The 26,154-nt window shown below is 41.2% G+C and overlaps 1 protein-coding gene across 18 annotated transcripts in view; it reads right to left on the bottom strand.

Annotated features, from left to right (window-relative positions):
- Window positions 1-26,154, bottom strand: part of LOC116446294 (protein unc-80 homolog) — a 145,263-nt gene that overhangs the window by 53,210 nt on the left and 65,899 nt on the right. For 11 of the 18 annotated variants that reach the window (XM_032113812.1, XM_032113821.1, XM_032113822.1 and 8 more), the window contains 10 exons: window positions 24,942-25,154; window positions 20,332-20,503; window positions 18,298-18,431; window positions 15,998-16,163; window positions 12,302-12,505; window positions 10,666-10,766; window positions 7,732-7,929; window positions 5,582-5,689; window positions 4,730-4,868; window positions 203-384 (listed from right to left, as the gene is read on the bottom strand). In XM_032113812.1, coding sequence (XP_031969703.1) covers window positions 203-384; window positions 4,730-4,868; window positions 5,582-5,689; window positions 7,732-7,929; window positions 10,666-10,766; window positions 12,302-12,505; window positions 15,998-16,163; window positions 18,298-18,431; window positions 20,332-20,503; window positions 24,942-25,154 — 1,617 coding nt within the window. The remainder of the gene's footprint in view (window positions 1-202; window positions 385-4,729; window positions 4,869-5,581; window positions 5,690-7,731; window positions 7,930-10,665; window positions 10,767-12,301; window positions 12,506-15,997; window positions 16,164-18,297; window positions 18,432-20,331; window positions 20,504-24,941; window positions 25,155-26,154) is intronic. The other 7 variants (XM_032113809.1, XM_032113814.1, XM_032113815.1 and 4 more) reach the window with 4 other exon arrangements.

Raw genomic sequence — 26,154 nt, 5'->3', positions numbered from 1 at the left:
ATTTCTCCTGACTTGAGTCCCCATTTTATTCTCCCCATTTTATACAAGACTTCTTCATATCACTTCCCCCACTAGTGAGACTTATACAATCATTTTTTTCTCTAAACAGGGTTTCAGGACGTTTCATGGCAGTCTGTCATTATACATCGACCCACAAGCCAAGCTGTAAATATCATCATTATGCTTCATGTCTCTTACCTACCTTAAAGATCTGCTGTGCTCCCTCCTCCATCCTTGGCCACACTTGATATCTGAACCTCCAGAGTGTGTGAAATTTAAGAATGGCATTCAGTCTTTGCACTGCTTCTGGGTGATGAAATTCGGACATCAGCATGTCAGAAATGGCCTCTGGCACTTTCACAGCACACAGCAAGAACATGGCAGCTGCAGGGAGAGAACATCTGATCACCTGTGTTTCTCAATAATGTGTTTATTTGGCAAAGAAAAACCGCAGGTGTACAAACCTGCACCAAAAGAAACCCAGTCTTGGCTCCAGAAATAGGATCATCACTCTACCAGGCCTAGCGAAAATTGTATTGCCTCATTGTGTGAGACAGAAGAGTAGAAACTCCTGCAATTAAAGGAGGCTTTGATTTACAACCCTAGAAGAGACTAGGTCTGGCTTAATTGACAGAGGTTTATAGATCTTAAGCAAAAGGATCACAAGCCTGTGTTCCTATAGCTATAAGTAAAAATGTGCACTGGGTGTTCTGGTGGAGGGTTTTAAATACAATAGTGTGATTTTATATAGTTTAAGTTAAGAATTTAGATGGTATAATAGAGACATCTGTGTGTACGTGACATGAGAAGTTATTGGTCAAGGCATAGCTGCATTGCAGTGAGAAGTGCCACAGGTGATAGGTCATTAATCCAAAACAAAGTGTCGTTTTAAGTGCCTATTGGATTAGAAAGTTATAAATTACGATGTAACTCTAAATCTCGTGACTAGTCGCCATTATTCGGAGGTACTGTAAAATCTCACGCCTCAACTGATGTGTTTTATTATTTTAAAACAATAAATTTGTGTAATTGCATAGTCCCATCCCTGAAAGTTATTTCCTCCAATGAGTGAACATATGGGAAATTCGACACTTCATGAAACCAAGCACATGTGATTCTACCTTTTGGAGCCACACAGAATTGCATGTGAAGCTTGTAAATTATTCTGGAAAACCTGCTTTTTAAAATAAAGTACACCTTTGATCTTCTCAGCCCTAACTTGTTTAAAATAAGAAACATCTCTTGAAGTAAAGGCACTGTTGAGTTTGGCTTTCAAAGATTCCACTTCCAAGTGATTTCTGTGCTGATTGATTAATCGAGGCTGATTTAACAGAAACTCTGGAACAGGAGACAGTGCCCCAGTAGAAGCCCACCTGACTATTTTGATGGGTAAAACTAGTTCTTAGTTAAGTGGGCTCCATGCAATGATCCCAATCTGCTTCCAAGAGAAAACAGAGCAAGACAAAGGACCATACAAAATAGCACAATGGTAGCTAAGCTGACCCATAGTTGTTTCAATGGATCATATTTGAATATAAACAGACATTAATTAAAATAGAGACTGATGGAGGCCAATCAATGGAGATGGTGTCTGAGGGGCACTGCAGGAGACAAAAGCAGAGGGATTTATTGTTGTGGGAGTTCAGTGGGTCTTAGAGAATCCATGGCTTTTTTCACCAGTAGCTCACCGCAGAGCACTGGAGACAATTTCTCTAGATTTGGCGGCTGTTCCTCCACAGTAGCAAGAAGACATTTGCCATTCTATTTTCCTCAATGCTTCTTCAGCAGGTGCCAGGCCCCAGAACTGTGCTCATGGGAGGCAGTGTGTCACACTGCCGGAAAACAAGGCTACTCTCTGACTGCCTGGGCTCCTGGTGCTGCTCAAATCTGTGAGGACCTTGAAGCTTCACCAGCTCAGGGAACTTGCTGCTCTCTAATCTTCTCAAACTATAACAAGTCTTGCTAGGCCTGACGTAAAAGCGTGAGTTCATGCTGAAGCAACCAAGAACAGAAATAGAGCTTTGGGATAGGTCAGTAGATGGTGCTGTAGTACATTAACAAGGCATTCTTTTTATCCAGCTTCTGTATAGCAACATTAGGGGTTTTCAGGGCTTGACCTTGATGAATGCAATTTCTGCTTGGGGTGTATTCACCTGCTACTAAAAAAAACTACTACAGACCCTCAAATGGATTTTAATCTTCCCTTCAGGAAAGGGAGAAGAAGGAAGATGTATTTCAGAGGCGGCTTTGGAGGAGCAGCCAGCCATCACTCCTTAAGAAGAGCAGCAAAGCTTCACCCTGCGACCCATGTGTTGGGAGATAGTTAGAGGATCAGGAACATGGATCATTGATAGAATTATGGGATCAATAAAAGAACTGTAGCAAGAGCCTGCAAGCAAAAGGCCTGTGTGAGAAAAACTCTGCATGAGAAAAATCCTTGTGTGAGAACCAAGCCTGAGAAACGAAGAAGGGAGTTTGAAGCGATGCAGCTGTGCTGATAAGATGTGCTAACCGGGAGAGAAGGGAGGGTGAACTCTGAATTCTTTTAATCATAACATAACTGTAGAAGCTTGCCAACGTAAGTCCAATTATGTAGAAGCAGAAACGCGCTTGGTAAGTTTTAAGCCACTTAAGAGTTAACAAGCTGGTATACTATGTAAGTGCCTTTGGATTGCTAATAAACAGAGCTTGCTCTTATCAACCACATTGGTTTTGGACTGCAATTTCTCCCCATGCTGGAGTCCACGGACTTTTTTCAATTCCAACACCCATGCAAATTTTTTACTAGAATCATAGAATCATTAAGGTTGAAAAGGACTTCTAAGATTATAGAGTTAAAAAAGTATCCAAAATTATTCCCTCAGAAAGGGACTTGAAGGGGGGAAAGGAGTACTGCACCAGACAGATTATTTCTCTTTATTTTGCTCCTTTCTCTTCCTGTCTACACATTTGACCTGGGAAAGGCAAAAGTTAAAGGCAGAGCACAGGAAAGACCAGTGAGCTGAAGAAGTGGTCTGTGCACTGGTAGAGTAGATGGAAGTGAGTGAAACCTGAAGAACATGAGAAAGGGGGGTTCAAACAATGGACTTCAGGGAAGAATTCATTGCTAGTTTTGGAAAATAAAGGCCTGGTGTACTGTTGAAATGTGGTGGAAAGGGGAGTGATGTTCAAAGAGCACTTCAAAACTCTTGCATTGTTAACAGCTTTTGATAAAAATGTCTGTAACTTAATCTTCCATGAAAGAACACCTGGCACTGCCCCTATAGGTATGGAAATCTGTAAAAGGAGGAAATCTTTCAGCCATTTCCTTGAATGCTGGGTGAGGAGAAAGACAAAATTTGAAAGTTGTGTGAGATTGGCTTAAAATTAATTTATGCTTTATTTAAGTAAACTTTGTGTGTGAAGGATGTTCACAGTTTCTAAGGCTTGGCTCATGATTTCTGTTCATCTCACATTAGCACACACTGACTAGGAATGTTTGGACAGGACAGTAAGACTAGACGGGACCTCCTGAGTCACATAATGTAATCCCTTTCACAAGCTCTTAAACCAAAAGGCTTTTGTTTTCTTTTCTGGTGGTTAGAAATCTGTTTTCCATGTGAAAGAAGCCATAAAAAGTTATTATTCACCTTCCTTCTAGTCTAACAAATATTTATTTAAATAACAATTAAATAACGCTTTCTCTTTGCCTGGTGTTCTGTCATTATGGAGCGTAAAGATATACCCTCTCACTCTTCATTTGAACTCATTAAATAAATATCCTTATCATATAGGCTCTTCATTCTTACTTCTGTCCTAACAGCATCTGTTACACATAAATATCTTACTTCAGTGACCAAAATTGTGCACTGAAAGTGCTGTGTTCTAGGTAATTGTACATCATGCTTTACAATAGCATTAATACTATGAATCGCTAATGAAATACCTCTTCTGACACATCCTGACTGCCTTTATTTTTTCACAGCTGATCATTAGGTCAGTCATCTTTTGGCCAAGGGATAAACTCTGAACCTAGATCATTTCCATGGGAGAAGATCCAAGCCCTTAGCAGAAGAATTCTTACTACTTGGCAATAAAATAATTTTATATTTTATTGTAGTAAATTTCATCCCATGTGCACAATTTCAAAGTACTACTTTCATAGGTATATTATGTGCTAACTATCTGTCTTAAAGATGCTCTCAACTATATGTCATCAGCAATCATCGGTACACTTTAAAACCAAGTGGAAATGGAAAATTTAGATAAGTACCATACCATAACAGTACTTAATGACAAATGCTGCTGTCTCCATGCAATATGAGAATTTTCCTTTCAGCATAACAGGAGCTATGACAGTTTCATTCTCATTCCCTGTCTCTGTTTTTGTATGAGCTCTCAACGGGTACTAACATTTCCATGAGGCAACTTACAGAATGCTCTAGTAGACTCTGGACAGACTGAATCACTAGGTTTCCTCTGCCTACAAACCAAACTGAACACAGACACTAATTTTGATGTTCACCAAACATCCACCACATCCAAGGCCTCAGAGAGAATGCTCTCCTGACCCTTCTGATCACCTCTTTTCCACAGAGCACAAAACCACACAAATGTCTGTGAACACCAAACAGCCCCCAAGAAACCCTTGGTGGCATTCAGATTCATCCACTACAAAATTGCAGAGTCCTGTGATCAAATGCGAGTTGTGCAGCCACAGCAGCCATCCTAAGTGGTTTGGTTCTCTTACCTGCTGCTCCAGCCATGTGCTCATCCACACTGAGCAGGAGCTCCCATGCTGCTGGCTGGATGTCCCCGTACATCTCCTCTGTGAGGACAGGAGCTGCCTTGATCAGCAGTGACAAAGGGGCAGGGGAGAGGCTCATTACCTGCAAAAAACCAAGCCATGCCTTAGGTCTGAGCTGTGTAAAACTATCAACAGGGAGAACACACTCAGTAATTTTACCCTGGTTTTGGTCTGCAAATTACCCACCAATAACCTCTAGGTTCATCCATTTCAGAAAATGCTCCATAGAGGGATGTGTCTTTCAGCCTATACTGAAAAGGCGGTGTTTGCAAGCTAGTTCCTGGAGTCTTTTGCTTGTTCCTCACATCACCAAAACACCAAAAAAGAGGACAGAAGGAAAGTCAAACTCTCACAAAGTGGTGCACAAACAGCAATACAGGTCCATGAAAATCTCACTAAGAACAAGTCTATGAAGAGTCTTTTGCTTCTTCAGGAACCCTGAACAAGTAAGAACAAGGAAAACTAATAGTGTAAACTGACAGGCTGCAGTTAAATATATCTACGTTTTTTTTTTTTGTATCCCCAGCTTTGGCGCATATGTCACTACGGAAAGCTAGAGATGCAGAATGTGATTTAATGCAGCTAAATGTTTAAAGGATTCTTTGACCATGTTTCCTTAAGAGGTTTAAATTTGATATAACTCAGATGGGGAAAAGATGTGTGGCTGAACTGACTGATATTCAGGAACAGTTCTTCACATGGGCTTGGGAATCCATATATATTTTCCTTCTTGTTGCAGTTTAACCTGGCACCTATATATCTGCCTCCCTAACTAGTGTATGGCCTAATCAGTACCTGATTCCTGACGTATTTTAGCATTCCAGAGTCCTTCTTTCCTTCCAAGTTGATATCGATCACTCTCTTTTTAAGAGAAGGAGTTCTCAAGCATGACTTGTCTGAGCACTGGAAGGAAAGAAAAAGAAAGTGGAGTTCACATTTATATTTCTCAAAATGTAGAAAAGGAGATTACGTACAAGAGGAATTTCCATACACTAGAAACCATGTGGTACCAGAGCTGTAGCACAAAACCTTGTTCTTTGCTGGCAAAAGGCCTAGATTCAGGAAGACCACACATCTCATCCAATTTTCTTCTCTTTTTAACAATGCTTTTCTCAATAAAACCTTAAAGCAGAAGCCAGGAAACCAAATGAAGAATGGGAATGTTCTCTGTGTGATCTTCACCGGTGGCACATTCATGCATTTAGTGAAGCAGATCAGAGGCAAAAAGTCTACAGCTTCCCTCTAAAAAATTACCAGTGGAAGTGTTCAGTGTGCAGAATGAGTCTTCTCACAGAATCATAGAATCACTGATGTTGGAAAAGACCTCTAAGATCATTGAGTCCAACCAATAGTCTAATGCTGACAACTCCACCACTAAATCATGTCCCCAGGTGCTACATCCTCACATTTTTTAAAGCCCTCCAGGGGATGGTGACTCCACCGCCTCCCTGGGCAGCCGGTGCCAGGGCTGGACAAACCCTTCAGAGAAGAAGTTTTTCCTAATATTCAATCTAAACCTCCCCTGGTGTAACTTGAGGCCATTTCCACTCAATCCTGTCCCTTGCTTCCAGGGAGCAAAGACATCCACCTGGCTGCACCCTTCTGTAAGAGAGTTGTGGAGACAGAGAAATTCCCTCCCGAGCCTCCTTTTCTCCAGGCTGAGCTCCCTCAACTCCCTCAGCTACTCCTGGTGCTCCAGCCCCTTCCTCATCTCTGTTCCCTTCTCTGGACACACTCCAGCCTTCCAGGTCTTTCTTGGATTATGAAAAAAGCAAAGATTGTAAATTGCTCTCTGGAAGTGAGGTCTGTGCAAACATCCTGCATGTGTTTGTAGGAAACCTCACCGCCTCCCAGATTCTTTTTTCCTGCTGTTTCCTAAATGCTTTGATGGTTTGAAGAATATCTCTGTCTTGCAATTCAAAGCTGGAGATGAAACAACACACAGAAATGCACAGTTCTTTTGCTACCTTTAATGAAACATACCAGCTACTCATCTCTTGCCTACCTTCTGCAGAGGAAATGACTGCCTCTCTTTCTAAATAACTCGTGCTTTTCTGTGCTAGAGGAAATATATGGGGTTTACAGTTTTCAGGAAAGAAGAAACACTAGCTTCTGTTTCACCTGCTCTGTGCTTTTTTCCATAAAAATATCCTTCAATTTTCTAAATTGACAAGAAACAAACTATCTCCTGGTTGATGAAGAAACATAATGAATTTTTCTCCTTCGTATGCCACTGCCAGGGATGATAGCCTTTTTACCCAACTGAAACCTTCATTACAGTTTCATAAACACTTTTGTTTTCAATGTTACTGCAAATTAGTTGAATGGCTCTGAAAATATTCAGGATAACTGCTCAGGTGTAACTGTTGACATGACTCAGTTGGTGCCTGGGTGGGCACTTCCCTGAAAGCAGAAATGTATTTCCATTAAAGGTACACTTTTATACATAAAAAGGCACAAAGTTGTCTGAATATCCTGCAGAAATGGTCACTAAAAGTCCATCACTAAAGAGACAAACATTAAAGACTAATGTATACAACTCTTGGAACAGGTGAGAGCTCAGACATAAAAGAAAGAAATTACACAAGATTTTACAAGAATTTCAAGAGTGATTCTTACTAACAGATAAGAAAAAACACAAAGAGAGACAGAGTCCACAGGGTGGTGAGTAGAGGCCACAAAAGAACACTAAAATTGAAGTCAGGTTATAAGCTTTTAAATTACCTTATCAGCAACTAAGATTCATCCCAGTCAATATAAATTACATTCCTTACATAATGCTGAATGACTTAATTGCTGGGGTTTTTTACAGCAAAGCTAAGCTCAGGAAAAGCTGTATTCATTTTGTCACGAAAGAACTGTATGAGTACATTATGCAATTTTTGAAGGCAGTTATGACTTGTCTGGACAAATCTTAAAACATTCTGCTTTTTCCATGTACTCACTTCCTTTTGTTTTTTGCCTCTTGTCATATTGTTCAATGTGCTGTTTTCTCGCATGGAGTCCACTGTATCTCCATACAGCAGTTTGATGGCCCGGACAAGGCGAGCACAGGACCGGCTGTGATGGAGGTAGCAGTGTGGGTGACAGTAGTCAGTGTGGGTACAGATGAAACTTTGCTGGTTGCATAACAGGATCATAACCTGGAAATTTAAAAAGGAAATAGTTACTTATAGAAAATGGAGTTACAGAGCCAGTGACTGGGACAGTCAAGCTAACTTTTCCTCTGCCTAGCTAGGGAGGTGTGAAGCTCAACACAGCTTTAAAAAGGTATGTGTGTCTGTGCAGATCTTCATACTTACAAGGGGTTTGCAAACTAGCTGGGCATGGTTAAAGAAACAACAGTACTAACAAAGCAAAGAAACAGAGCTGCTATAGATGTGTATATTTGGGTGGTGGCAAGGTTAAGGCTGAGGAAACCAGCATCCTCTCAGTTTGCACAAAAGCTGTTGTATCACCACTCTAAGATGAGAGCTTGGACTGGAAACTGTCAACTAGCCAATTGTCATTAAAGCTGCAAACCCACCATGTTTGGGGGTTAGTTTCCTTCAAGGGGTGCAAAGGGAAATATCTCAGTATGCTCTCAAATAGAAATAAGCTGTGTCAGTTGCTCTGCATATGCTTCCTTCACTGTCATTGGGTAGACTCATCGAGCCCAACTGTATGGTAGCAGGCTCAGTTGCTATTTTACTAGTGATGCCATATGGCAGAAAGGAGTACTAAAACTCATCTAAAAATCAGGTAAATATTTTGGAATTTAGCTATTCTGAGCCATGCTTTGCTGCAGAAACACTGGTATCAGTCCCTAAACTACTTAATTAAAGATAGCCTTGGCAGGTCTCCACTTGAGTGACCCCTCTCTGGTGTAACTCAGATGGTTTCTTGCTAGAGGAGCAAAGCTCGGCCCAGCAGCTCTTTGTACATTGGTCTTCGTGTTGCACACAAATCCAGCCTCTTATTAGCACTCTAAGGAAAATACACAGGCCTCTCCAAGCCATTCACACTGTAGGTCTTAAGAGGTCTTTACGAATCTATCTCTTCACCCCACAACCCAGCACAGAAGCACCCAGAACTACCAGAAGTTATCCCAATTTTCCATCCACTGTGTCTATGTCTGTGCAGCTGCAGTCTGCCGGCTCTCTCTGGGCTGCCAAATCATTCTCAACCTTAAAATATTTTAGCTTCTAAAAATGTCAGGAACTTAATCTAAAACAAATCTGTGTAATGTCTGTGGGATTCCTGTGATTGTCTCCTTGTTCTGGCCTCCTATCATTTTGGGGTCAATAAAGAATAACTCAATATTTGTATCAATATGCAAATTGTATAGCAGCACTATGTTGAACTACTAGCCTCTGGTCCAATCTTATAAATTGCTGTAATGGTACACTGACACAGAGTGAGCACACCAGACTCCAGGCTGCCTAAAGGACAGGTAAAGGAAATACTGGTGGCTTCATAGCAGCAATTGGAACCAGTGATCCTTTTGAGTTGTTTGCTTGTGACAAATAAATAAAGCAGGCTTTTGCTTTGACTGTAGTTTTAGTGACCATCTACTCACACCTTCTTTCTAACAAATGAAAAAAATAACCTTGTCTTGTAAGATTGGTACTTGTGTGTCATTAACCGGAACAGGTGATTTTTCAAATTTTTCTTTCTCCCATGCAAGCTAATCACATGTAAACTGAGACAAACATCTCAAGCTTCCTTCAGAATTCATGAGTTCATGCATCCTCCCACAATGAGCAAGGGCACCATAATTTATCTTAAGCTGCTAACTAGGGAAATTCCCTTATCCTCTAGTGATGCAGCATCTAATACATACATTTATGTCTAACATACTCAGTTTAGTACACTGGAATTTCCAAATGAGATGTAATAATTACCAAGAGCATTAGAGTACTGACAGAAAGCAGGGTACTGCAGAGATTGAGGTACTCAGTTGGAAGACATGACATTCAAGTTCCTTGCCCTGCCAGCCTCATACAAAAAAGACAGCTATCAAGAACTCCTTCTGACCCCAAAGTATTAGCTTAAGCCTGTTCTTGCCCACACCCCATAGGAATTGGGCAGCTGAGAGCAGTCTGTGTGAAATATCTGGGGAAAAAAGGGAGATATCAAGTCTGTATTGACAGCTGTCTTTCCCAAAGGCAACAAGGTCAAAGGTGTCTGTCCTTGCACACATGCGCAGGACACCACCAATCATTGCACAGCGAGTCAATCCAAGGTGTGTGCACGACACACTGACCATACCGCACTATCCTGGCATGTCATGAGGGAACACACATAGCGCTGTGCACTCCTTGGACACCAGAGGATTGAGCAGTGTAAACTTGCCCGACTGAATTCTGGCAAGTCTAAATCACAGGAACAGAGATTGTCCAAAGGGATGCCTTAGACCCTGCATGACCAAACTGCATCTGCACTGTTGTACTCCCTGTATACTCCTGTACTCCTCTGTTGGACAGAGTCAAAACTATACAAGGCTCTGTTGGCCTACATGAGTAGCTTCTAAAATGCCACTTCTCAGAAGCTGGGGGCCCAGCTCACACTGTAGCCCATTCTGTTGCTCTCCATGAAATACACACTACTGGCCATGCTGGAGATAAGGTACTGAGCTAATATATGTTGCAGCTGAAGTAGTATGGCTGTCCCTGCACACCTAGGGAGAAAAAAAATTAAATATATGAACTAGAGAGAAGGCGATTTAAGTTCATTTTAGAAATGGCAAACTCAATTTCCAAAGGTCGCAGCTTGCTTAACGTTTGAGATCCTTGATGCTATTATGGAAAAAGTACAAACTGTGATCTGGTTATTGCCAGACAAAGGTTTTTCGATTGAAAATTCCATCCTTGAGAGCACTGCTGGCAACTTGTACTTACATGCAGCCACGACATATTCCGATGATAGTTCTCCTCCACACCTGTGTTGCTCAGTACCTCAGGTTCAATGCTGGGTTCACTCGCACTCCAAGGGCTCCCTTCTTCAAAAGAAAAATACCCAAAAAGTTGTTGTTTTTATTGCTCCCTATGTGCTTTAAGCACTTGTAAGCCAGGCCAGCCTTGTGGGAGCAGATGAGAGTACACAGAATATGTCACACTCAAAAGACTGCATTTGGACATCCCTCCCCAGTCCTGTGCTGGCTTGACACTTACAAGAACTATTTGGACTTGGCCCACAGGCCATCTTGTCAGTAGCAAACATTTCTCCCTCCCTGTTTTTTTTCTTTAATGGAAGGGAAATGGAAAACCCAAAACCATCAAAACCAATTCTCTGCACCATTCAGATGCTGCAAATGGTTGGTTTAGTGATCTGCATTGACTGGGCTCTGTGGTTAAAACATCAAGAAAAATCCAACCAGAAGTGGCATCCAACTGGAAATGCCAACGGGCAAAGTCCCTGCTAATTGCCCATAGAAACTGCTAATGTCATGGGGATGAAAGGGGAAAAAAATCCTGGTTCTAGAACACTAGAATGCTTTAGAACTCATCCAAGGAAGAGATTTTCCTGAGAATTTCACTGACTCCTGTGTTTCCCCTAGCCACTTCATACCCTATGGGCCTCCTATAAAACTAATACTAATGATGTTAAAAGTTGGCCTGAGGTAACTTTTGTTTTACCCTTCTTCTCTTCTTTAAGTGAACTGTGACTTGTCAAGATTTACAGAATTGGCAATCCTACTCTCCATGTTCACCTGCTAAAGCATCTTTTGGGGAACATAAAAATGACCGTTAAACTTGGAGGTTATTTCAGCTCCAAATATATTCACAGTTTTTGGTTAACATTGATAGTGAAGGGAAGCCCTTTAGTTCAACTGTGATGGAGATTTCAGAGAGTAGGATGCACATCTTGTTTCCATAAGACAAATGTATGGACATCCGTCTTTTAAAGACCAAGGAAAGCAGCTGTAAACAACAAAAATAGATGTATATGCCAGCATTTAGAAATACAGTATGTAGCATGTGAACATTATATTCTGCATAAAGGAATATGTATTTTACATGCCACCCGACATGCTTATGACATCATATCCAACACAGAATATGAAGTATATGCCTAAATATATATGTGTTTATACATATATATATATATATATACACACACACATATAGCAAATCTGTTGCTATGGACAATAAAACATCATATAAACATATGACCTCATGTATTCATTATACTCTATGATTTTGGGGGGGGTGTATGTGCTTACATACATACACAGGGATATGTGCTATATACATGTGCCACCCTAAAGACAGCAAGTGTTTAGCTGGCCGGACAGCATTCTAAGAGCTCATGCTCTAACACAGTGGTGAATTGACAATCTGTGGTCTACACTGCACCCAGGATTTGTACCCTGTTCCTCTCAGGCCCTAGTCCAGGCAGCCCCTGAAGAGAGCTCTAGTTTTCCTAGCCTGCAGAGGTGGGGATCTCTTGTCATTTCTAGCTCTGCTGCAATCACATCAAGAGTTTAGGTCCTTCCTATTGTCCCCTCCCTTTCCACCCTCTCATCTAAGTTACCTATATCAGTGACAGTGTCCCTGCTGTGGGACAGCTGCAGCTCCTCATTCTCAGACTCTGAGTCCTGCCGTGATAACTTGGTGCTCTTTAGGCTGCCGGCCCGGCGAATGCTGGAAAGGGAACCCCCCTTCTTCACCCGGAAACTGCGGGTTCCTTTAATCTGGAGCAAGCGGGAGCCTCCTATCCTGATCTTCCTGCTGGGAACTGTATTAAAAGAATAAAAGAGGACTTTTTTCCCCTTAATTTTTCCCCATTTAAAAAAGAAAGAGATCCTGGCCCTCCCCACCCTCCCAACCCTTTGCTGCCAGCCTGTATTGCAGCATCTTCTCTTCTGCCAAGGAATGTGGGATCAGAGGCTTCCTCCAAAGCCACCGCCAATGCAGCTCGATCAATCAGGCAGTAAAGATGCTTCACAAAAATGTGTTCAACACCTCATATCCTGGAGATCTGGTACATCACCTCAGGCCTTGTCTGTATTTGGAATTAGCCCTTGTTCAACTACCAGCAAGTAGAGTGATCTGCACTAACAGAACTCCAAAACATGGATAAGAAAATCCTACAATTCACACCAATTTTTAGTCAATTACTGCCAGGAAGCAGAATCTGCCCAATGGATGTAAATTGCAGTTTTCTTTCCCAGACCTTGGAGTTTACATTAGTGCAGAATCACCTCTTGCTTGGGATAGCTGGCTGAATCCCAGGCATGAACAAGGCACCTTGGACAAACCTATTTTCCTGTGGGCCTGGGTCCTGTAAACCTTGCTGAGCTCTACAGTAGAATCAATTATTTATTCATATAGCATGTGTGACTGCAAAAGGGGTAGTCTGCTTCATGAGGCTAGCACGCAAGGCTTCTTTGATGTTAGATTTGCATAAATCCATGTCTCTGCATGTTACTCTTCATCATTAGAATGCTTTAGAGGAAACAGGAGCACGTAGATCCTCTCCTTCAGACAAATCAGCAGCTTTCAGGCATTAACAACATCCATTGACACTCTGCATTTTTGATGAGCACAAACATGGAATGGTTCAATGTTCAAAGCACCAACTGTTTGCACTTTCATTCTCCTCTTAGTTCAAAGGCAGTACATGGCAGTATGTCAGTCCAAATGTTGCAACACTCAGTCATTTTACTGCAGATCTAATCAGGCAAGGCCACCTCTGATCAATTACCTTTTGGTGTGTGCTTGGGAATGAACAGAACAGAGCTTTTTGAATACCATGGGCAAGCTAAATATTTAAATAGAATTGTATTTTGGTTTCAGGATAAAGCAAGCACATCTTTACTCCTGAGATTGCCCCCAATTCCTCCAGAACAGAATTCCCACTCCCATTTTCAGTAGCTAGCATCCTGGTCAAAGACAGCTGGATACGTTTTGAGAGCTACTCCTTAGTCCTCACAAATAAGTTGGCAAACCACTGTTGAGTGACTAAAGAATCTCCCTCCAAGTGACCATGCTGAGTTCCTTAGCAATTGCTACTGCTTGAATAATGTTCAGATCAGCCCCACAAATGCCAAACTGCTGAGCACTTGTAATTGCCTTTCATGAAGTCTGCAGAATCCCATTTTGGCACCCAAGGAGTACATACGATCATCTGAGAGCCTGCATCTACCTAGCTGTAGTGTCTGTATTTCAGACCTACCTGGAGCAGATTCTATACAGTAAACCCGTGGCTTTTGGATAGCTGCTAAGCCATGCCTGGGGGGAGCAATGAGAGCAAAATTTTTAATAGTCCGGAAAAATGAAGGGAAACAGATTAGTACTCATCAAAGAGTTTGAGATAAAGAAACCTCTCACTACAGGCAATCAAAATTTAGTTACATTCACACAACAATGTTTTCTTCTCTAGAAAAGTGTAGATTATGAAAGATGCCTCTGCATCTGTAGTGTTTGGCCCAGGTGGATTTCCAGAAGGATATGTTGTGGCCAGAGAAAAGAAACTAATTATTGTAATTTTAAAGTACATCATTATCTTGCATTTATTTGGCTTCTAAAATAGGGGAATTACATTTTTGCTAAGGTATATTAGGATTCAACCTCCCTGCCATAGTCACTTTCCCCATGTCTAAAATGCAGTAAAGAGGCAGCTTTAGTAAAGGAAAACTACATGACAGCTTAGGGAAAAGGGATAATGGAAAGAAAACCCAAATAAAACTGCAGAAATATGTAGTTTAACCAAGAAAAGGATGCAGAAAGTTAATACTATTTTTGCAAAAATACATTACACCTGTAGCACAGTAACATGCAAAGGAAAAGCTCAGTCAGCATTGTCTCTAACAAAACCAGGATAGTTAGAGACTTTCCACCAGCAGTTTCCGGCAGGACTGCATGCTTGATGGTATTCCCCCACTCAAGTAGCAGCCCAGTGAGTGAGACTGTTCCCTGAAAAGCTTAAAAATGTTTCAAGCAATTGTTATAACTATCCTCAAAACAAACCCAACACCAAACCCAAACTTTTCCTCATCTAAATAGGTAGAGACATCTTATTCCACACATCTTAGACTATCAGATAGACCATAAGGCTGTGTTTTTCTGGGCTGCTAATACACCAAGAGTAGACAAAATAAGGTTGAGCATCAATTTATCCAGCTCACCTTTTTTAAGTGGGTACCCATCTGTCTGCACAGAAGTAACTGGCCCACCGGACACACAGTTTTGGAGAAAATTTCATACCATGCAAGTCTTGGAATAATTTCTAATATTTTCTCCAGTTACTGTGGCAAGGTCACAGCTGAAGACAACACAAACTTTACCCAAAGCACCTAGAAGTCAATAAAATCTCCTCCGAATCATTAATAGACATTACAGTTCCTAGAGGAAAACCAGCCACAGACCCCACTGTTGTGAAACAATCATTAAACATTTATACTTTTCAAGCAATCATCAAAATTATCATTCAAATACCTGCATCTGTAAATTACTATTATGAGACAGAATGTAAATATTTCTAGGAAACTTGTTAGCAGGTCATCTAGAGGTAAGTATCTGGAAGTTTAGTCTCTAATTGCAAATACACATGATGACTATATTGTATTGCAACACTTGTACCATCAGATATAAGGTGAGTCTCGCATGAGATGGCTCAAAAATGGAAACAATCTGCTATTCTCAGCAAACACAGTGAGCTTGGAGTTTGCTTGTACAGTACACGATATGTTGGTAACATCAACCTGCTAGCCATCAAAAGCCACATGTATTTTTCATGTGGTAGCAAAGAATTCAAGAGACCAATTACACAAATTTTTTGTGATGCCATGACTTCCAAACTGATACAGATTTTCCACAGAAAAATACCAATTTTCCCTTTTATCTGTGATCTCCCCTAAATGAAAAGCTGTGACTTGAAAAAAACCAAATAACACCACTTTTGATCTTTTTTTTTACAATGAATCAAATAGTGATGCTTCTCTCAGCATCCCACTTAGAGACAGTTTCAAAAAAGGATTGCTTCTTTTTAGCAAGAGTGCAAAACTTTCAATCAATTTCAGTCATAGCACTGTTTTATAAAATTTAACATCTTTGCTTCTCACATTCATTATATGTAACCCTGAAGGCCAGAAGTATCTCGGAAATTATTTAAAGCCACGTGACTCCATGGCTGCCTGCTTCTCAACAGTCTGTGCAAATGAAAACACAAAATCAAGCGCCACTTCACAAGCCCTGAGACTACAAAAGCCTGATTGTGCTGACAAACCTTTTTTCTCCTCGAAGCCAGCCTCAGATTTGAGGGTGTGGCTGCTGCTGTGTAGGGAATCCTTTGAATCTTCATTTTCATCCAGAACCCCAGCAAAGCTGATCTTTCTCTCATACCTGTGTCGGTCCATCTCAGGGTCCAGACGCAGCCTGCAGCTCTCCAGATCCTGTAGACCACACAGATGTGCCAGCAGTATGAGCTCCCACTGCAACTAGAGAAGCTTCAGGAAGAACTGCTTCAGATAGGGTTTATTTAATCACACATAAGCCAACTGCTCTTTGGCTTTGCAGCAGGCTGAGCCACCTGCCAGGATGGAAGAGTTACCAGGTGCTAACACACATTGCTGGTTAACATTCTCCAGTGCATTAACACTCTGGCTGCAGGCTCAGGAGGGGAAACATAAATCACAGAATCAAAGAATTATTAGGATTGGAAAGGACCTCTGGAGATCATCTAGTCCAACCACCCTGCCAAGTAAGGGTCACTCAGAGTAGGTGACACAAGAATACATCCAGGTGGGTTTAGACTGTCTCCAGCCATGAGCAAAATGAACTTGTATCTGTTCCATCATCAGTAAGAGGCTTTGGGTGGAACTTCAGTCAGGGCTGTCTACCTCATTTGGCCCATAGCCTTGGCAAGTCTGCATGCTCTCTTGGTAGTCAAACTAGTTCATCAAAGCTAGTTTAGTTGCAAATGTTTCAGTTCTTCAAGGCTTCCAAGGCTGTGCTCCTATTTATGGAAGACGTATGCCTACAAACACCAAATGGAAGTGAGATTTGCTCTACTGAAATTCCAGCTATATGGATCATAACATTATGTACCTGTTTTTCTTGGAAAGGAAGCATCACTCCAAAAATACAGACTTAATATTTTAATCTGGATTGTTGTTTCCTCTTTTTTTTCTCCTGTACAAAGTTAGAAGCAGCACTCTATGGTCATTTTAACTTACAGACTCTTGCATGTGACCTTACAGTTTCTTTCACCTATAGATCACAGAATAATTCCTCCTCCTTGTCTCCCATATACAAGTCTGGAAAGGGATTAAGCAGTTACACTTCTATCTCACACAAAAGTACTAATTTCTGTTGACCTTCATTAACCAACATATTCTTAGTTCCAAGCCTAACTACTTAATGACATGAATTCTAAACCATGGTATTATCCTGCTTTTAGATGCAGTCATTTATTGTGTTGAAAGAGTATCAACAATGTGTTTAAGCAGGATTTTGCTGAATTTATTGCTTTTAAAAATTGTTCTTCTTGCATACCTTGGGGCTGAGCCACTTCATCGCAGGTCTACAGTCTTTGGAAACATTTTCAGAACCAAATTACAATAATACTCAGATAAATCAGCCTTTCAAGCATAATTGACATCACTAAAATTTGATCTGTCATTAACAAAAAACTGGATAGTAGGGCTAAATCCTTCATGGAAATCTAAGTTCTCATTTTTTCTTTATAATTTTAATCCTGATTTCTTAAAGAAATTTAGCTTAAAAGCTGAAACCATGTCAGCCATTCAATTCTCATCTCATTCCATGCTAACCACCTCTGAAGCTGATGGTCACCTTCAACTCAATTTGTCAAAAGACGACTGTGTGCACGTGTATTTTTTGAAACAACAGGCTAAGTAATGTTAAACCACAGTATTAGAAATAAGAAAATCCACACAAAAATGAATCACTGTAAATCAGTTTTCATGGGTTCTGCTATTCACAGCATTATTTGTCACCTAATCAGTTGTTTAGCTTATTGTTTACGCCAGGATTTGCCTGTGCCTCTCCGGGTCTCGTGGAGATTTTTTTCTTTCTTTGCTTCTTGGTCACTATCTCTTCCCTTCCTTCCTATTCACCCTGCAATTCTCTTGGTCTAACCCAAATCAAAAATCTGCAGTTTTAAAGCACTGGCAAATTCTCTGTAAACCATTATGTTCCCTTCCCCTAACTGCCTTGTTCTGATCCCTGACCACTGGCCCTGCTATTCAGCTAATGAGCATGTGAGCTTGTCACTTCCTGTAGTCTGCCTCCCACACTTCCCAGGTCCCCCACCCTTGGTTTCTCAATTTCTCTTCTCTGTTTGGAAACTTTCTTGAACTTCCAGCAGCACATGTTGTGCATCCACAGTCTTACCTTCTTAATCAATCCATTTCATGTACCCTGACCATCTTCTATTCACCACACAATGGCCCTTTCTCCCTGCAGAGATCCACTGGAGTTTTTATCCCACTCTACCCCTTGTCAGGACCTGGAATCCAGTGATTCTGTGGGAAAAGCCCTCTCCAATGTGTCTGGTCCACTTACCACAAGAGGCTCAGTCCGTGGTCTGGGCATGTAGGGGAAGGTCTCTCGAAGGAATGTGGTTATCTCCAGGAGAAGCTGACAGGCTGCCATTTTTAGTGCAAAAGGACAACAACATTTGGTAGGATTCACAGTGCCTAGGAAAGAATATTTCTATCATGAACAAGGAGTTAATACAAGACCTGGAATCGAGAGGTGATGGACATATTTTCACATATGGTGCACGATGGAAGCTGCACTGAAGAAAGGAAACCACACACTTCTGTGCTACTTTTCCTACACTAAAAGAAACAGAATCAATTAAATACCAAACCATGTATTTACCAGCACATACAATAATACTAACGTTTATATTGCATTATATTATATTACAATATTGCATTACATTGAAGTAACACGATAGTTGACTATAGTGTATATTATAGAGTATTATGCTGAAGTACCTACTAAACTAACTACAAACTTACGACATCTTGTATACACCTCAATTAAGGGTAATACAGGTTAAGAAGTAGATACCCTTCTTCCCCTGTTCAGTTTTGCATTGTCAAATCTTTCGCAGGGATCAGATAAAACCAGAATAATTCTGTGATGCTTGCCAGATCCTCTGTACACATTGCCAGTAATGAATTGTGGACTTTGTTAAGATTAAAATAATCTGAAATATCAAATGCAAATGAGACATGGAGTATAATGGAATATCCAACTGCATATTTGATGCTTCGCGTTCTGCTTCCTACAGCATATAAGGCAGCTTTTGAGAACTCCTACAGCAAGGATGCTGATCAGCTATTTTCAGACACTGGTTTTCAGGAGAGCTCTTCAGCATTTAGATGTCTTTCTAGACCAGAACCTGATCTTCATTTTCTTGTCTCAGGGCATCTTTTCAAAGCAGCTCCACATCCCCTTGAGTGCCTGGTATGAGTGGCTGAACAGGGAAAAGAAAGCCTATTCTGTCACTCAGTCATGAGAATGCAGTTGTTCATTTGTGGTGCAGGAGAAGGACTCTTTGGTATGCAACCTCCTCCTGCTTTGGCTATATCCCCTAAAGGGACAATCAAATATCCAGAACAGCCACCCATGCTTCTGTAGCTGCCAGCACTGGCACACCACACAGCGGCATATGGAAAGGTCTAGCTTAGAGCCAAGACCTTCTCTTGAGCTCATTTCTTATAAATGCCATGTCGCTCTTCCTGCCAGCTTCTCTCTACTCCAAAGCTGGCCTTTATGCAGTTATAAGAACAAATCCAGAACCACGGGAAGAGAAAGCAGAAGATAAACAGTGTCTGTGCACTACATCCAGTGGGGAACAACAGTACACATAGACAAGCACCAGTAAATTACAGCACACATGTATACACAAATGGTGTCTAAAGAGCACATAATGTTTGTTACCACCTTCACATACACCTACAACAGGATGTGTTTTGACAATTTATTTTGGTTCACAGTTTTTGCTGTGGGTTTGCTAAAAGTTGCATGCCTATACGGACTTTCAGGCTCAGTGATCTGTCACAGCTCTTCTACCCTTAGGTACACACAGGCACAAATGTGTGTGGTTTCATCATCTGGTTGTTATACAGATTTTTAATGATGCTTTTTTTTATTTCTGCCTGAAAATCAGGCACTATACTGAAGTCAAGTTTTAAAAGCCTTTAGCAGAGCTGTGCCAATTCACGTAGATGAGTAGACTCGTCAATGTTCAGGAACAGAAAAGCAGCTGATATTACACAAATATTTTGGCAGAAGTAACTGTGAGGACTGGAGCCTGAACCGTTTTTGACACGCAGGTGACAGCAAGGCTCAAGAAATAAATTGTTACTCTGCTTGCAACTGCAGTTTCTGTGTACAGGAATTGCAGCTCACTGCCTGGTTTCCCCTTCCCTTTTCCATACAAGTATCTCAGTACTGCCACACATGTTTTACATCCAGGCACAAAAAGAACAGGGAGGAATCTGGGGTGAAAGTAAGGGACTGGGAAGGCAAGAAAATGAAAAGAGAATAAATATTAAGTGCTCCTAAAGCAAAGGTTCTTACAAGCGGGGGTTCTTGTAGTAAAGGGAGTCTCCTTACTGTCATCTAAAAAGTCTTCTTCCTCATCCTCCTTTCTCAGGCGCCTTTTGGTCTCCTCATCATAAATGAGGCCAAGCAAGTTGGCAGGGCTCTCGCTCTCAGCATGGCACAGCTCATTGAGGCGGACACCAATTGCCTGCAGATGGAGAAAGAGAAGCACAAGGAGGTGATAATTTCAGTCCAATCAGAATGTCCTGGCTTTATTTTTATTGTCTGAAATGGAGAAAGGGATGACAGAGTAATTGCTATCAACACCATAATTTATTTTCCCCTTTTTTCAACAAAAATTTGTAAACAGTGTCAAATTTCAGGATGAAAAATTTTAGTAGATTTAGTAAAACAATAAACCCCCCAAACTGGCACATGACAAGCAGAAAGAGATTAGGTCATTATTTAGTATTAATTTCTTCCATTTTTCTTTGTTCCTTTGATAGATTTATTCCAGATTTTTCTAAGTCTTTCCACTGAGAATGTAGGTCTTCTGCTTAAGAAACTATACTGTGATTTAGGAACACAGTAACAGTCTTTATTTCCTCCACAAAACTGTTTTTATGCTGTATAGTCCACCTTAATCTTAAAGCAATAAGACATAATCCCACAGCTGCCCATCTAATAGATACTGAATTGCTGAAATGTATTTTCTGAATTTTTGGTTTCTCGCAAATAGAGAAGCAAAACCAAAAGTCCTCTTAACAGAAGCAGTCAAAGGAAATGACAGACTAACCCGATCAGAATAGATTTAACATTTCATTATTTCAAAAGACAGCAGAACAAGTCATGTCTTTTGATTTAAAAGGTTTATCACTGCTATGGGCAGTCCAAGTCTCACATTCTGTGGAAAGGGTTCACAACTGTGATTCTCTGATGGCTATTAGGGAGGCCAAATTAAAGGAGTTGGTGTAGAAAAAAAGATTTACCTCCTTTCTTGGTCTGACTAAACTTTGACAATAGCACTGTATATCACAATTAGTGAGCAGTGAATCCATAAGCAAGAATCCACAAGCAAGACTCCATAACAAGCAAAAATTTCCAGCCTTATTTACTGGAATAAAAAACCCCAGAAAACAGCCTCAGTGCATTCAGAGTATTTTGTGAATATTCTTTACGCTTTGTTAAGATATTATTTTCTTTTCTTATTGTCCAAGATTTAACAGAGAAACAGCAGTGTCTTCTACAGCAGGTGCCTCTACTTCAGCCACAGGAAGCCAGCTCTCCTTATAATTCAGACTGTCTGATTGGAATCTCGTCAGAGCCAAAAAAGGAGCTGCCTGAGGAGCTTTCAGATGCCTGGCCTTCCAGGCTTGACTGGTGGTTGCTGTTCATCCTTGCAGCCAGTTTCATCTGAAAGATGTACTGGGAGGAAAAGCAGTGCCAGAGGACCAGCCTTGCTTCACATTCCATATAAAGGAGTAGTGCTAGGTGCAGGCCAGTCTCAGAGCTTGAGTCTTTTGAGGGGCCAGTAATGTTGTGGTTAAATAAATTTTTCTGGCCTTCAGTGTAAAGAATCAGAAATATGAACAAGTAGCAAGACACCTTGCAGGAAAAGGAAAAACTTCACACTCTAAAACTACCCTCCAAATCTTATCCTGCCTTACAGTTACGTAAATGTAAGGCTTTTCCCTTCTAAAATGTTCCTAAGCAGCAGCAAACACACACTAGTCTTAGAATGGAGAATGCATCCAGGTAAGTCTTATGATGCTATTAAAGTTAAGGGGAAGGCAATTATGCTAAGTTGCCTTTGATCAGATTTCCCTGGCTCCTTTCTTATGACCTTGAATCAGACATTATGAAAAGAAAACCTCCCTGGACTTTTTCCAGGTCAAGTATATCAGTTACTAAAAATTATAGCTGAGGGGCTTCTAACAGTTACCGTCTTGCTTGTTTTCATTTTTTAGAATCTGAGAAAAAGGAATGTCTAGAAGCATAGCATCTACCAACAGAGATGGATAGTCCTGACAGAGATGGATAGTCCTGGCTGTCTGAAAGCATGCAAAAATTCAATACCTGTGTAATCCTATGCTCTCCACTTAAAGCAAGATCTCAAAGGAGTCAGGCTAAGGCAGTGATTTCATGCAATATAGAAGCAAATACCTTCACCCTATTTGCTTTTTGAAGGAACTTTGGTATTCGTGCTGTTATTATCTCCTGTGTTTGAGACCTTACAGAGAGTAGGATGACCAGGTAGCATTTTCTGAGTTAGCTTTAGAAATGGAAGGAGGAGATCTATGAAGATACTAAGCTTTGGTTCTCAGACCCAAGTTGGATTCTTCCCCGGCCCGTTCTGTGGTGGGAATATATTGATATGGTCAGCTTTATTTTGAGGTTCCCTACAATGTGCTCTGCTGAGAAGCACGTGTTCATTTAACCTACAAGAATACAGGTCAGAAATGCGGAACACGTGATTTTAAAATTCCCATAAGCATTGGATTTTATGTTTTCTGTTTTTCAGGGGGAAGAGTGGGGATGATGGGACTCATGATGCTCATTCTAAAAATCACTGGTTTTTAGAAGAGGTGAGAACCACAAAGCTCATTTCCAGAAAGATATCTGTAACTGATCAAAGGAACTTCTCCCACTAATTTGAGTTGTGAGAAATGACCTGTGTATGTGTCAGACGTTCAGCAATTACATCATAGGGGGTTTACAAGGAAATTGCAAGGGGTGTTGAGAAGGCCAGATAAGGCAATTGCCTCGTTCCTGTATGGTAAGAGATCACAATCAAATAAAACTTGAAGTATTCAAGCTCCAAATAAAAAGAAACAATTCTTTGCATGACTCATAGTAGCTCTGTAGAATTCCTTGCCAAAGAACAATAAGTGCTAATAGTCTGTAAGGGTTCAAAGAGGAATTGAATAAGTATGCAAAAGAGAAACCCATTACCAAGTATACAGCACCACACCTAGTTCAAGGAGCCCTAGACTAAGTATATTTGGAAGCAAGAAAAATAGAAAGTAGTATCACACATCGCATTTCCATGCTTCCTTAGCCATTCACACATGACAAGTGCTGGAAAAAGGAGAATGGACCAAACACATCCTTGAGAGAACACGTCCTAACAAAGTGGGCTGGTTTAACATAGCCTGGTTTTTGCTGGGGGCGGGAGAAAAGCTGCTCAAAACTTCCATGTCCAGCACAGAGCCAATCGCTGAAGGCTCTGACAATGGGCAGGTTACTAGCCCAATTAGAGAAGTTGGTAACGCCTCTGTCATGACATATTTAAGAGAGGAAAAACTGCGGGAAGTTCTCTTTCTACTCCCGCGGGGTGGTGAGGTTGCTGCTGGGGCCTATCCCAGTGGCCGCCGCTGGTGCCCACACGGCCGGGGCCCTTCCAAGGCCGGACCGTGCAGCTGGAGCCCTCCTGAGGCCAGAGCCGCCCGTGCAGTACTGGAGAGGACCGTGCAGCCGGGGCTGGCAGGGACCACGTGGCCAGCAGTGAGAGACATGGTGAGCAATTCCCGGATGCAGAGCGTGGATGAGATTAACCTCTCAACTGCAACTTACAGACAACAACTTTCTTCCAAGCCAGAGAAAAAGGAAAAGGGAGAACACATGAGGAAAACCAACATGGGAGCATTGAGGCCTGTGAAAAAAAAAGAGAGGGAGCAGGTGCTCCAGGCACTGGAGCTGAGATTCTCCTGCAAGCTGTGGTGAGGACTATAATACAACAGTTTCCCTATAATTCATGAGGTGCATGGGGGGTGCAGGGATCCACGTGCAGCCCGTGAAAAAGAGTGCTCACGCTGGAGAACGTGGATACTGAAAAGCTGTAATCTAGTGAGGAACTTGAACAGAGAGAGATGATCCTTGCTTTTATAGATAGAGGAAGAGAGCCTTCATTTCCAAACTAGAACAGCTCATCCTTAAAAGACTAAACCCCATGATCTAAAATGACCCATGCTAGGCAACTGTGGGAAAATTGCTTGGCCCGTGGAAGGGACTCACGCTGCAGCAGGTTCGGGTGGGACTGCTGCTTGTGGAAGTTAAAATCATGCTAGAAAAGTTTGCAGAGAACTATGTCCCATGGGAAGGATCCCACGGCACAGCAGAAGAAACTCTTCTTCTTAAGAATACTAAAGAAAGATTTTTAAGAAGTGAAATACTGACCAAAACCCCGTGTTTTGTTTCCTTGCATGGTTGGTGGAAAGAGGGAGGGACCGGGAAAAAAAAGTGTTCTGAAGATTTGCTTTGGTTCTCATTACCCTTTTTACTTTTAATTCTGGTAATAATAAATCTTCTTTATACTGTTTAAGTTTTGAACCTGTTTTTCCATAAAGTGGGTTTTTTTCAATAATCCTTATCTCAACTCATGAAAAATGAAGTTCTCAATTCCTCCTCCTCTGCTCAGTTATAGCAGAGGAAAATAAGTAGATGGTTTTTTTGTGGGTGCTTGGCGCTTAGCCAGCTTCAAAGCGCAACACTTTTTAGGAGAAGGGGTGATCCTGGCAGGCTGTGAAGTGCAAGTTTGAAGGGAGGCTTCTGAGTCCCCATCTTACAAGAACTGAAATTCTGTATAGGATGCAATTACCTTTACATTTTGCCATGTTTTTTAATGTAAGTAGAATAGAAACACTTACATCTCCCCACTGGTAGAAGAGCTTAGCTGCATTCCACTGCAGCTTCTGGTTCCTTTTGTTGCCCACAATAGGAGAACGGCCACGGGACAGGCCTTTCTTGGTAATGTTCACATGGTGGCCCTTCATCCACTCAGGCCAGTTGCCACGATTACAGCGGTGAACAAAGCGTGCACACTCAAGGAACAGGGCTGCTCGCGCCACTACAGGAGCTTCCTGAAAAGTTTGCAAAAGATCACCTTAAAAGCAAAAATGCTTTGGAAAAACTCCCTGAACATTAGAGTATTCTGCACTCTAAAAAACTGCTTTGCAAACTTGCTAAGAAGTCACACAGTATGACCAATCTCTTCATAAAAAGCTGACACCAGAGTCTCTCTGTGTCTCACCTCTTGAGCTACTAAAACCAAGCTCATAAAGACTGAACAGTCTTGCTTAGTCCAAACACTAGAGGGGCAGAAAGAAACACAATATAAACTTAAAAAGAACATTATTCCCCTCTGTAATGTTCTCCTTCAGAAGCCATCTAACTGCAAAAGCAGAAGCATGCATCTAACACTGTTACGGTATAAACATGTCAAGTTTTAGTTTCACCTTTGCTACTAAGGCTGCAAATATTGCAGGAGCAAATGTCAGCATTTGTCACTTTAGGTCCTGCTTGTGAAACTTGGGGGTGAAAGCATTAATGGTGGTTTGTTAAAACTAGGAAAAGCGCTGTTTTGTGGTTATAATAAATATCTGTGGATACAGAAAGGTATTACTCTGGCATAAGTCAACAAAATTTCAATGGCTGAATTTCAATGGCTTTAAAAAGCATCAGACCATTTATTACTGAAATAACTGGCAGCTGAGTTTTGAAAGGACTGACTAGTTTCCGGAGGAAAATCCTCCCATTCCTGGCTTGGAAGAATAATTTTAATGGGAGAAATTATACATATATAAATTATACAATAATTTGTATTAAATCACCCAGAAGCATACATGTTAGACCAATAAAGAATGCTCTTGAAACTTTCGAAAATGTTTGGACACAGTAATTTTGTTTCCTAAAGGGTAGGTTCAGGTGTAGCTTTTTCCCCAGCAGTCTACAACTGCCAAAATAACATCCTCACAGACATGGAAAGTGACTAAAAAGCAAATAGTTTTCCTAATTTTCATTTAATTTTCCCCTTTCTTCCTGAAATTTTCACAACCAAAACTCCTGTGGCCAGCAGTTTGT

This window comes from Corvus moneduloides, chromosome 7, assembly GCF_009650955.1.
Source record: "Corvus moneduloides isolate bCorMon1 chromosome 7, bCorMon1.pri, whole genome shotgun sequence".
Classification (NCBI taxonomy): domain Eukaryota; kingdom Metazoa; phylum Chordata; class Aves; order Passeriformes; family Corvidae; genus Corvus; species Corvus moneduloides.
This window is presented reverse-complemented; position numbering and strand designations above follow the sequence as displayed.